General features: G+C 44.2%; 1 protein-coding gene across 2 annotated transcripts in view; it reads right to left on the bottom strand.

Moving 5' to 3' along the window:
• Positions 1 to 13,655, bottom strand: part of MFAP2 (microfibril associated protein 2) — a 39,384-nt gene that overhangs the window by 7,074 nt on the left and 18,655 nt on the right. For both annotated transcript variants that reach the window (XM_085847801.1, XM_085847799.1), the window contains exons 2-9: positions 12,199 to 12,356; positions 11,878 to 11,985; positions 11,589 to 11,603; positions 11,174 to 11,215; positions 8,541 to 8,570; positions 5,439 to 5,474; positions 5,257 to 5,304; positions 354 to 441 (exon numbers count right to left, since the gene is read on the bottom strand). In XM_085847801.1, the coding sequence (XP_085703927.1) occupies positions 354 to 441; positions 5,257 to 5,304; positions 5,439 to 5,474; positions 8,541 to 8,570; positions 11,174 to 11,215; positions 11,589 to 11,603; positions 11,878 to 11,985; positions 12,199 to 12,247 (416 nt within the window). In that variant the 5' untranslated portion in view covers positions 12,248 to 12,356. The remainder of the gene's footprint in view (positions 1 to 353; positions 442 to 5,256; positions 5,305 to 5,438; positions 5,475 to 8,540; positions 8,571 to 11,173; positions 11,216 to 11,588; positions 11,604 to 11,877; positions 11,986 to 12,198; positions 12,357 to 13,655) is intronic.

Below are 13,655 nucleotides of genomic sequence, written 5' to 3'. Positions count from 1 at the left end.
TCTAAGTTGGACCATGGCCGACGTCTGTACCCAGTTTGGTCATGATCGCTGAAACGGTGTGGCTGCTACAGGATAAATAAACACACAAACAAACAGACAGACAGACACACAGAATGACACACACAACCGACCAACATAATAACCGAAATCCGAAGGATTCCGGCAATTAACAGGAAAGAACACAAACAAACGGAGTGAAAACTGAGTACTCCCTTCGGTGCCTGGCGATGACATCATGCATCACCTGGATATGGCATTGGGATGGAGTGGTGTACAATTGGTTTGGCCTAATGTAGTCCTTGTACAGGTAAACTCGATTCAATCTGTACAATTCAATCCACAGTTGTCTTTACCTGTAAAGACAGAGGGTTTTGATGCATTCCTTGCATGGCTTGTTCACCGAGTAGAGCCGAGTGCACACGTATTGCTCCTCACGGCAATCTGTGACACACAGAAACATGTTCCAAAGCAGGGTAGGAAGTCATAACTAGATCCACAGGATAATCAGATGATGCACACAGCACGTGTACATTCTGAGCACAAAACATTGAAAAAAAAATAAAACCAATAGAATTAGAGTCAAAGGTCACAGGTTTAAAGTTTAACAAATTAACATAAACCAAGAAAATCAATCAATGTGCCCCCATCTATCCCACACAGGAACAGATCCATGATATACATTATGTATATAAACCAAATATTGTTACTGGGCCAGGTATCGGTGGCGAGCACGACCGCTAGAGGGAGCAATAGAGTCAGCTCCACCGGACTTGAAGTCGTGCCTTTTGGATAAGTCCGAAAGGCATGGGTCCCTTACTGGACCATGAATCGCCAATAATTCGACTGCGTGGGGTAGGGTCAATTGCCAAACTTCAATATACCTAATTACCCGCGCGGACAAAGCTACCAGGGAATTCACACCCTTGACGGATCTTGGGCGGAACGAGCCATTACCGAGCCCGAACCATGTGTAACCCAAGCGGAGATAACCAAGGCCCGTAGGACCAAATTAACAATTTACCCTCGCTATCTCTCGATACACACTGTGCTATGCCAATGAAAGAAACACAGAAACGAGCTGGAACATTTAACAAAAGGGATATTTATTTATAATGGGGCAGGGGAGCACGCAAGAAGGCAGAGTTAAGCGAATAATGAAGGAATAGCAATTTATGTTGAAGTACTTATGCTGTTTTACTTATTAGACTGGCGCCACACACACACACACACACACACACACACACACACACACACACACACACACACACACACACACACACACACACACACACACACACACACACACACACACACACGTACACCCAAAAAGAAACGGACCCGTCAGGTCTTTATTGGAGACCTCCAGCTCGAGGAAAGGCGAGCTGGAGGTCAGAGCCTATTCTCGGACCTCTCCGCCTCGTACGGTCTTCGACGATCCGGTGAGGCAGGACTCGAATCCGCCACACAATGCCACTCCAAGCCCAGGAAGGCGATCCTCGCGGGACAGGCTTGCAAGCACCAGGCCACAAGAGAAGGCGCTCTGTTGGCGGGACCCCGGGCAGGCGACGACTGGCTTCAGAAGACCACCAGACATCCGAATACCGAAGACCAGAAGACAATTCCTCCAACAACAACTCTCTACGCTTCTTTCAACTCTCGTTTTGACCACGCGCGCTTCTTTTATCCCACGCTCGTACTCCCTCATTGGGCAGAGAGAACGCTCATGCCCATATTTGGAGCCAAGCTGGCACGAAACGCTTGTGCCTATATTTGGGGCGAAGCCAGCACACCAACGTCCAGAGAAGCCCTGCCGAGCACACTGGACTCAGCCCACGTACGTGCTGACACGCACGCGTGCAATGGTGCCGGTAGATGATGGTGGAAGGAAGCGAGGGCAGGTGTTGTTGTTGGTAATTTAAATCCTAACTATCAAAATAACTCACAGCGCACGTACAATTAATCACCCATTAAACATAGGATGGGACCCTAACTAGAAACACATACCGATATAGCTGATCTATAGGACCTGGCTGTTGTGTGCAGTAAGCTTCCAAATTCGCAACAATATATGTATATACAAGTTTAAACGCAGCAAGAGGAGGAAGGTGAAACTGGGGATAAACCAGAAATGGAACAAAAAACGAAAAAGAAGGTGAGGGAGGGGAGAGGAGGACCTGGAAGGGAAGGAATGCTTGGGGAGGGTTTATCAGGGTAAAAAAAGATCATGAATGTGGATGGGGATGACCTGAGGTGGTGGTGAACAACGATGTTGAAACCCTGGAGGGAAGAACGGGATTGAACAGAATGAGGAAGTTGGTTCTACAGGTGAGAGAAAAGAGGAACGACATATCAGAACCCTATTTGGTAAGACTAGTTTGGCACTCGGTTGATCACATGCCCCAAATGTCCACCTGTGTGCCGAATACGGATTTGAACACGACGTGTGAACTTGATTATGCAAAGACATTGGTAAGTGGGATGGACCCAAGTTTCTGTGTGATTGCTTGTTTCAGCTCAACGATGCTTCTTGGGTTATCCTTGTACACATTGTCTTTGAGATATGCCAAAGATAGAAATCTCGTGTGATCAGATCAGAGGAATGCAGAGACGACTCTCTCACCAAAGCGGTTTGTCACCCACTCACACAACTGGCTTGCGGTGTGAGGAGGTGCCCCATCCTGCTGAAACCATTTTTCTTCTCGATGAAAGCTTCTCCTGCGACCAAGAGCAGCCCAGAACTCATTCAGCACTTTAATGTAGCGCTCAGAGTTGATGGTCATGGCATTAACATCCTCAACTTCGAACCAGAACGGTCCAATGGATGACACACTTGCTCTTTGCACACCAGGCCATGCACTTCAATGAATGTCAGGGTCTCTGGTGAACCTTGTCAGGTGGTACTGTGCCCCAGCAGACATTGTTCCTTGACTTGACTTGGCCATTAAGCAAAAAGTACCGTAAGCCTCGTCGAAGAACCAAATGTCGTTGAGAAAACCAGGCTCGTCAATTTTCTCCACAAACCACCGAGCCATTTCAAGACACTCGTTTTTGTCTGAGTCCGTGAGTTTGTGTCTGACTTGTATAATGCATAGATAAAGTTTCATGTCATCATGGACAATCCTCCTGAGACTTGACACCATCAGTCCGAGTTCCTGACTGTGGCGGCGAAGCAATTTTTTTTTGGACCCTTTCCAACCGACTGTTTGACCCTCTCAATGACGTCAGGAGTCATCACTGAAGGAAGTCCAGTATGAGTTGGTCTGTCCGTTGATTTTGAGTTGCACTTGTGCACACTTCCTTACTCTCGAAATTTCCTCATCCATTTGAATATTCTCCATTTGCATGGGGCATCTCTGCAGTTAAAGTTTCTCTTGAACTTTGAGTTTGCACGATGGATTGCATTTCGATGTGGGATTCTACAGATAAATATTTTCTTCATTTGTCCAGGCCATCATTTCCTCCAGGATCTTAGCTATCGTTATCTGAAATAACAGAGAAAAAAAACAAACATGAAAGGTGAATAAAACGGAGGGTTTGGGGTTTTTTTTGGTTCACCTGATACTTGATAAACACATCATCATTCATCATGGCAGTAGCTGCTCCAAACACAAATCACCCATGTCATTCGGAAATGTATGAGCTATGTACCCTCTATCGATCACACTTGGCTGAGTTATTGAAGCTGCATTTTTAAGGTCCAATGAGCTATGTACCCTCTATCGATCACACTTGGCTGAGTTATTGAAGCTGCATTTTTAAGGTCCAATGTTCAAGTACTGTATATTGCTGCGGGCCGGCGGGGTCGGATGAGAAGACCACTAGGTGGGGGAAGCTACGTCGATTCCCACCAGACTCCCCGGAATTGTAGGCCGTCGCTCACGGATAATTCCGTGACGCGGCGGGTCGCTTAACCGACCATGGACGCCAATAACTCAACCGCGTGACCTATGGTCCTCCCGTCTATAATCGAGTTACCTAATTAATCACGTGATTTAATCACCGGGGAACCACGCCCTCGGTACGCCTTGTGCGAACCGGATCACTCTACCAGATCGGATCACCTTTCCGGATCGGATGCAGCCGAGCGACACTGCCGAGGACGTACCAGCTAAAGAAGGGACGGATTGTTGGGAATAAAGACCCGGCTAAACTTAGATTCGAACCATGCTGGACTAATGAGAGAAAAGACAAAGGCGAGCTGGGAACATTCCTAAAGACAATGATTTATTAACAGCAAGCGAGGAAAAGCATGTGGCACAGCAAAGATTTATTTGGTATGTAACACAGGGAAAGAGGAGAGAGGTGTGGGGCGACAATAATACAAGCAACTTACTAAAGCAGACACAGTGCAGACTTGACGCGAGATTAATAAGAGTAACAACAATAAGGATCTTCTGCAGGCTTACTTAACAGACAGGTGCCAGCACACTCAGACACACACAGAAAAAGAAACACCAATGTGAAGGGACTTTTGCAGCCAGGGAGGGAGGGGAGTTGAGGTTATAGCTTTCGGTACCTGGGCGTTTCGGGGGAGAGATGCTCCGTGGTGCGGTACCCGACAATAGTCACGTTGTTCTGGCCACAGCCGCACGTGTGGAGATCGTGTTCTTAAGGAGGAGATTGAGTGGAGAAGGGCGGAGTCCAGAGGGTGGAGCAGTAGGCGGGACCAGGTAGGAGGAGGTTCGTCGAGGAGAGACGTGGGCGGAGTCGAGAAGCAGGAACACGCCGCGTGAAAAACACCCACAGCTAACACAACACTTCTCAACACCAAACTTACACAGAGGATTTCTCCGTGTTTTATAGAGCTTGGGGGAAGGGGCCATGCCGAATCCAATGTCATAGCCGAGTCGGGCGTTCCGACTAGCAACGACCCCCCGCATGACCTGCCAGCCTGGGCCGGGCTTCGGGCAGACGCCGGCACAGCCTGCCCACCTGGGTGCCAAAGCGTATGTGACTCGCCGCACATGTCTGGTTTCGGGTGGACTGTGGAAGCTCAAAGCGATAGTCCAGCCCAAAGCGCACGTCGTGGATTTTGCCTCAGAAAAGAAAAGAAAAAGAGTGGGGCTGAAATGGAGGGGAAAATGATTTAATAACCTAACTATTGGACCATCGCAACGCACTCCCTTGTCTTCCCACTAAACAAAAGGAAGGGGTCTATCTACACGTATATTAATGGCATAACTGTCTCGGGACACCTATCTGTTGTATGCATGCGGTTCCGAGAACCGCAACAATATAAACACCTTGAGTACCCACCAATTTGTGGCTCCACAGGAGCTGCAGGGCCAACTTGGTGAGCACCGGCTGAAAGCAAGACACAGATATCCAAGTTAAAGGATCAGAAATTGGGTCTCAGGCTGAACCTGCAGATGATAATGATCAAACAATTAGTTTGAGATAATATCTGAAGCTATTGCTGAGTTGTTTAGCAGACCCACCAGCATCAGAAGTTCCATAGATATAATCACGGCGACCTGTAAAGTACAACTTGTATGTCACAACAGTGGAGATACAATCAGAAAATATTGGCTAAGATGACAGATTCATAAGGATTTTCCAAAAGGCCTTTATGCTTAACTTTGCATTATAATTAGTAATTACAGCACCAAGACCATAATTGTGCTGGAGCTGTGTGGTCTAATGTCCTGAAGGTGAGAGACACAGCTTTGTATGATGCAATTTTAACCAATCGTGATGCATCATACTGTGCTAATCACCATGTTTGGGAGCACAATGTTTCAGTGTTTGATGATATGTAAGATTATAAACCATGAGGTACAGAATATGGAATTCATTAAGAGTTTCAGGTGGAACCATGTTAGGTACAGCAATAGAAAGGATGTAATTTCTCAACATACAACTGGATCCCCCACTTCCCCTCCACCTCCCCCCCCAAATAAAAACTTTATATTGTAATTACAACTAACAATTTTTTTTTGCAAAAATAAAAAATATATATATATATATATGTATGTATGTATATAGTGTACATTCTTCTGAAACGTCAAGATTTTAACAAAGAATTTTATTCTTTTAAAGGTCCCATGACACTCAAAAGTTTCTGGTTATTTACATATTAACTTGACCTTCCTCGTGAAGAAATCACCCACGTTTCTTTTTTTTTAATCAACAATGGGATAATTAGACCAATATTTCGAACATTTGTAGTGCTTTTCACAACTTGCTATGCCCCGCCCCTCAAAAAAGTTGAGTTCAGTGAACCGCAGGTCACGTGACCGTTGACGTCATCTCCAGAACACGACTCGCTCAGAGTCGATTGATGAGACGTCGCGCGCCGTATAAAGTATGTACAAATGCATTGTACACATGTGTTTGCTATCTCACTGATCGTCATAATTCCTGTGATTGTTTCGCGAAAGTTTTTAAGAGTTTTAGCCTGACTTTCAAAAATGCCTGCAAGATGTATCATAGCAGGATGCAGCAATACAACCAAAGACTGTCAGCCTTCATGTATTCCCAAAAGATGATAATCTTCAGAGAATATGGACATCTAAAGTGAAGCTGACGAGGGGAAACTGGAAAGGCCCCAGCGACATGAGCGTCATTTGCAGTGCCCACTTCGAAGACAGTGACTTTGATCACGGGCTCTATTCGCTGTTCAGTTTCAAGAAGTTGAGGAGGCTGAAACCTGATGCAGTACCCATCATCAAAAGCAATGTCGTCCGATAAATCCGTCGTCCGTCCGACTAGTCCGATAAATCTGACGTGCTGTAGCTTTCTTTTATTATTCTCTTTTCTTCGTTGTTTTCTTCTGGCGCTACATGACGACAGTAGGAATAAAATAAATAAAAATGCAACAGAGCGTCACATTTATCGGATTACTCTAGCCAATTGTGTCGCAAGGTGTGTTCTGCACACAAGTTTTCATCGTATCCGGACAGCGAGATTGCTTCGTTTTATGCGCGGAGAGATACGGCCGATGACATGGGCTGGCCCTGCGATTCATTCACTGCGGAGCAACATGCCCGCTGCACTGCGCTGGTCACGTCACCTCACTAAAATATTTCTGATATCGAGCAGTATGCAAGTAGAATTTACATTGTTGAATTACGAATAGGATTTAGTCTCACCAGTTGTTATTGCCAAGTCTTCCTTCGATGTCCTCCCGATCATCATGAACGCCGGGAATTTCATCGCCAGTTTCCTCTGCTTGTCCTGCTTCGGGCTCAAACTGGTAAGGCCGTATTCCATTTCCAGCTGCCTGAACTTCACCTCCCGCGACTTCGTTATCCGACAATTCTCTATCTGATTCAGACCAAAATCCTTCATTTCTCTCACACTCACTGTCGCTACCAGACAAGTCAAAGTCCATGTCATCCATTATTCAAAACCAAATGATTGATTTTTTTTAAAAGCAGAAATGAACGAAGCGTTTGAGTCGACCAATCGAATGTGGAAACACACAGGAAGCCAATACAATCACGTAGACCACCAACCCGAGTAATTTACGTGCAGCCTTTGTTGTTCTGGAGATGACGTCATGTGGGTTACGCGTCATTCAGTCGATTTCGGCAGAATTTTTAGGGGCGTTCCCTAAGAGGTTTTATTTTTTTAATTTTACAGAACGAGTATTGTGAAAAAAACATTGTCAGATCAGAAATCACGATGAAAAACTCCTCTAGGACATATATAATATATATGCAATTTCAGTACTTTTGAGTGTCATGGGACCTTTAAGCTCAGCTTGCTTTTACTCTCTGTAAAATATATATTTTGGTCGATATATATATATATATATATATATATATATATATATATATATATATATATATATATATATATATATATATATATATATACAGTATATAAGCCTGGTGTTGGCTTAAATAGCTAGAGTGGCTGGCTTGGGACCTTGGGGTCCTGAGTTTGAGCCCATGTTCACTGTTTAATTAATACCAAGTGGGGTTGACTCAACCCGTCACTCTTCTGAGGTCGGCAAAATGAGTACCAGTGTACTGGGGTAGCAACCATTTGGGATAACCTACATACCTACATATATATTTATATATAGTTATGTTTGAAAGGGGGGGGGGGTTAAGATATTTCCATAAAGCAGATAGGAATGTATAGTGTAGCATGGTCCATGTGCGGGTAGATAGCCATCTCGATGTATAAATAGGGAAACATCAGCTGAAGAATTCTCTTGTCTGCATGTGCGCCACACAGAGGGTGGTGGTGGTCTGGGTTATGGTGAAATTTGCTTGCCCTTGGTATGCCTTATTGCTGGTTGCACTCCACAATTCACAGTTGACCTTGCCATCAAAGCATCATGGGATCAGATTGTTGAATGCCACTTATAAAGCAGAATCACATGTTCCATAAAAGTGAAAATGAGTAGATAACGAGTAACTTTACCCATTGTACATGCATGTGTTTGTGCATGTATGTTCGTGTGAGGGTGTTCGAGCGTTCGTTGCACACATCATGTCCACGTAAGTTGAATGAGTGTTTGGGGTACACGGAAACACACAAGCCAAGGAAAAACAACCAATCACTGAATTATGTCTGCAGGAGCTTACCCAAGTCTTCGCCATACAAAAAATCAGGATCTGTAAGGACATGGAATATTGGTTGATTTGAATTTTCTTTAAAACAAAAACAAACTCTAGATTTTCCCAATGTTGGCTGCAGCATCACTATATTTTCAAACACCATGGATTATGAGGTCACAAATATTGGGGAGAGGGAGAGGGAGAGAGTGTGTGTCATTGATTGTTATCTCTGTAATTTGGGTTTCAGAATGTAGAACGGAATCCTCCCAGGACTCGGAAGTATCCACATTGGTTTTGCTGAAGGATCGTGATTCATGGGCTCAGTTGTGAAGTTGTGTTGTTCTCAGAGTTTTGTTCCAAGGACTCTTTTCAGGACCGTCATTGAGCCCCACAAAGCTTCCAACTGCAGTTTGTTTGTGGTAATGTTCCCAGGGATGGTTTGTAGGGTCTTTGTGAGGTTCTTCTTCATCATTCCCGTTGCTCCAATGATCACTGGTACAATTTTAGCACTCTTCAGCTTCCAGGATCTTTTCACTTCATTCTTGAGGTCTTTATATTTGGTCATTTTCTTGATTTCTGTGTTATTTAGACCAAAATCACTGGGTACTGAAACTTCAATCAACAATGCCTTCTTTTCCTTTTTTGTACCTGAGTACTATGTCTGGTCGTAGTGCTTTGTTTTCTTTGTTCACGCTTGATCATCAGGTCATACGTGAACGTTACTTCCTTTTTTCCAATGATTGCCTTTGGTTCATGTTTCAATGAGTTTTTCTGGAACTAGAATATTGAAATTTCTCCAGATGCCAGTGGACTACTCTACATACCTTGTTGTGTGTTTGTGTGTACAGTTGTTCTCACATGAGTTTTTTACATCCCGATAGGGGGTGACTCGTGATTTCTGTATCTCCCTTGCAGAATCCACACTTGTCTGATTGGCTCAGTCCTGCCTTTTTTTTTTTAAAGCCATTCGTGTTGTGTCCTGTTCTTGGGCATTTATAATGATTCGTTCTCTGTCCAAAATTGAGCTGACGTCTTCTTAGCCATTCCAGTGATCCTTCATTGTCTATCCCCAATCTGTCCAACTCTTTTTTTTTTGACATTTCCATGCTCTTTTGTCTTTCTCTCAGTTGTCACTATATATCTGTTGGTATTTCATAATATTTTTCTTTTGTCTTTTTTGCAATTGTTGGGGCTGTATTTGTTGCTGTTTCAGTTTGGTGCGTGACATCATTCTTCTATTCACACCTGTTTTTGGAAGTTTTTTTTTGCAAGGTGAGCGAGACACCTTTCCTGGCTTGTTGTGTTCATGCTTGTATACAAATTGTATTCAGTCAACTGTTGAACTTTTCACGGGCTCTGCTAATCCTCCAGTTGGCGCTCTGTGCACTCGATCGAGTTCCGTTCGGCCACAACCTCCTCCTTTCCTCGGCAGGTACATTATCGAGATGTCATGATTTTTGTCGAACATTTTGTGGATGGTGAGGAGTTTTCTTGTTTTGATATCTCGTTTATTGATTTCTGCGTTTGTCATTTTCATTTTTATTATTCCGCAACTGTATTGGAACACTGGTACTGCATGTTGGTTTATGACTTTGATTTTGTTTCTCTAGATGAGGTATGTTTTCAGGATCAGCCTCGTTCTACGCAGGTATTCCTTGTTAATTGTTTTGTACATTTGTTTGTGACATGTTTGGTGGTCCTCTTCTAATCCACGGTATTTGTTTGATGCTTCGTTGTCTAGTTCCTGTATTGTTGTTTCTCGGTTGATTATTATGTTGCCCATTTTTGTTGGTCCACCTTATTTGAATGTGCACTTCGCACACTTATCAAGACTAAATTATATTTGAATGTTGTTGGAGTACCGTTTCACCAATTTCAGTTGTTCAACCAATTGTTCATTGTTTGAAAGAGTTTTAGATCATCCATGTACAGTAGATGTGCCACCTCCTCCATCTCTTTGGACATGCTCTTATTGGACGTTAGGTTGTATCCATGTCCTTGCTCTTTAATGAGGTTGCTCAATGGATCCAGGGCCAGGCAAATCAGGAGAGGGGAAAGACTGTCTCCTTGAAGGATCCCACATCATATCTTCACCCCTGGTATTTCGATTTTTCCTTCCGAGTCCTGTCGTATCAATGTGGTGTTCCACAGCAAAATTGCTTTCACAACCTGTTTGATTGTTTAGGGGTTGATCTTGTACAATTGCACGCATTTTATCATCCATGAATGTAGGACACTACCAAAGCTTTTTTGAAGTCGATGCATGGTGTGGAGTGCGGACAATTTGGTTCTTCTGGTTTTACAGTTTTTGAGTGTGGCCTTGTTTAGTCGTAGGTGGTCTTTTGTTTTGTAGCACCCTCTCTTATATCCCTTCTGTTCTGCCTCTCGGCCTCCTTGTTGTGTTAGGTGGTGGTACCTAATTTCTGTGATGATTCCCATTAGAGGTGTGTGTGTGTGTGCGTGTGTTCAAACATGGACCAGGTGTGTACACTGAAAACATAAATATACTGCGAGTATGTGCTGAACTCCATCCACACACAATCCACATGTTTGATTTCATCAGCACAACCACCTTTACTGTTATGGTAATGATTTTATCCCTTGTTGTGTATAATGGCTGGGAATCTTGGTGTTCACAAGTGTTTCTCCCGAGGACTTACATGCAGTGGCATAAGGTGGGTATGAGGTGATCACTTCATAGCCTGTATGTGCGCACATATTCAACACACCACACATAACACAGAGTCACTTGTAGTCATGACACGCAATTATTTTGTCAACATCAGTGCTTGGACACCTGCCTGTCATCAGCAGAGGTTGAAATGAGAGTTTTTGTGTGTGCGTGTTGCGATTTGAAAGGAAGATTTTTAATGAGGTTACAAAAGGACCGCACATGAGACACTGAACGAGGGTTAAAGGTCATCAAACCTCACTTTTTTTTACATCATTTAGTTTACCTTCACGACCCACCATTGACTTACTCACGAGCAGAACTTGTCCCCATCTGCTAAAATTTACAAACAAAATGGAATGGATGAAAAGGAAAAGAGAAGAACGTAAAATGTGTCGACTCACCGTTATAATCATAATCTGCACACTCAGAGACAGGTGAGAATCAAGACTTGAACACACCATGCACACAGTCATGTGATCCCCTCAAACTCCTTTCGGTGCATCCGTTCAGCCAGAGGTAACGAGGCAACAGAAGATGAAAAGTTGTTTGGTTAACGAACTAGTGGGTGATGAGTGGTGTTGATGAAACATTGATGGGGGAACGGTGAGCTGGAGTAACGTGATCAGGGGAGCTTGAATAAAATTATTTGGTAAACAGTTGAGTTAAAGTAGTGAGAAGTTAAAAACAAACCTCGATCCCCAAACTGGGACCATTGTGCGGGGTCTGGGACGTGGATGTTTGGGTACTGTGGATGTGTTTGGGGGTCAGGAGGTAACACATGTTCTTGGTCAGCTGTCACTGGAGAGATCAAAAGGTCAGGATTGGCTTTAATTGCCTCACTCCCCAACCCAACAACACCAAGTCGTAAGTTCTTTTTTTTTAAAACTGTCCCCTCCATCCTCACTCTTTGTGTTCATCACACTCGCTTATTGTTCTGCCATGACGTTTGTGAAACCCAAACATCTCACTACATTCTGTTATTTGATTCATGCCCAAGTTGTTGTCCTTTACCACAGGTGCTCAGCAAGGAGGCAGCCAACAGGATGAGATGCTTTGCCATGTTGTGGAGATGCCTTTTGGGTTGGATCTGGAAGGATAATGTTGGCTCAAGGTAAAACTGGCACAGATAAAGGTGAGTTTGACGCAAAATCTCCACCTTCGCCTTTGTCCTGCATGACAAACAAGGCATCCGTCACCTCCATTTAATCCCACCTCACCTTGAAGACACACTGTTTTATATCTAGTAACATATCAATCCTGAGCATGGGTTCTGGTGTGAGTCGTATGACAATGGAATGATTGACCAGAGACACTCCCACACTTGTTTTTTTATCATTTCTATCATAGCCCTTTAAAATGAGGTGCTGTGATGTAAGTTAGAGTTTGTGATGACACGATAAAGTTATTTTATCATCCCTTGTTAATGTTGTGCAGCTGCACAATAAGAGCCGTGGTTCTTGTGTGCAGTGACATTGATCATCGCCAAAAAAGTGCGTGAAGAGATTCAAATGAAATACACTTGGATTTGATTAGAACACACTCCACATGATGAATATGATCAATGTGGATGAAATTTATAACACTCTAACTCTCTGGAAAATCCTCTATATATCTTTGCTGATGACTCCACCCTCTGTCGTACCATCGGTCATCCCTCAGACCGGCAAGCAGCAGCTTCTTCGCTCACTGCAGATCTGGATAAAATCACAAACTGGTCCAACACGTGGAACATGTCTTTCAATCCAGACAAATCTCACACTCTCACCGTGTCTCTCCGAAAGGACATTTTAGAAACCCCCCCCCCCCCATCCACTTTCTCAACAATCCTCTAGAAGAAGTCCTTTCATTTAAGCTTCTTGGTCTCACGATCTGTCATGATCTTTCCTGGAAAAGTCACATTTCCAACCTGCCTCCAAAGCCGGTCGCCGACTGGGAATCCTCCATCGTGCAAACTCCTTCCTCGGCCCACCTGAGCTCCTGACCACATACAAAGCTTTCATCCACAGCCTGATGGAGTACTGCTCTCCCCTCTGGTCTGGTGCTCCTGCCTCCCACCTTACTCGGCTTCACGCTGTGGAAACCAAGGCATTTTGGATCATTGGTATCTCCTGCGATGAGGCTGAGTCTTTGGGCTTCTCACTCTCTCACCACAGGCAGGTTGGTTGTCTTTGTCTTCAACTGTCTCTTCTCCAGTCTTGCCCCACCCCCCTGCTCTGTGTGTGATATCCCCCCCCCCCCATATTTCCGCAGTGCGCTCAAGGGCCGCCAGCAACCCCCTTCTGGTAAAACTACCAAAATCACAAATCACTGCTCACCTTCACTCTTTCATTCCTCTTTTTTTTCCCACCTTTGGAATAAACTCCCTCATTCTGTTCAATCCCACTCTTCCCTCCAGGCCTTCAAAACAGCTGTTCACCACCACCTCTTATCGTCCCCCATCCAAATCCTCGATCTTTTCTACCCCCTTT

The sequence above is a fragment of the Eptatretus burgeri genome, chromosome 11 (genome assembly GCF_056783735.1).
Source record: "Eptatretus burgeri isolate ZD-2024b chromosome 11, Ebu_testis_v1, whole genome shotgun sequence".
Taxonomy (NCBI): Eukaryota; Metazoa; Chordata; class Myxini; order Myxiniformes; family Myxinidae; genus Eptatretus; species Eptatretus burgeri.
This window is presented reverse-complemented; position numbering and strand designations above follow the sequence as displayed.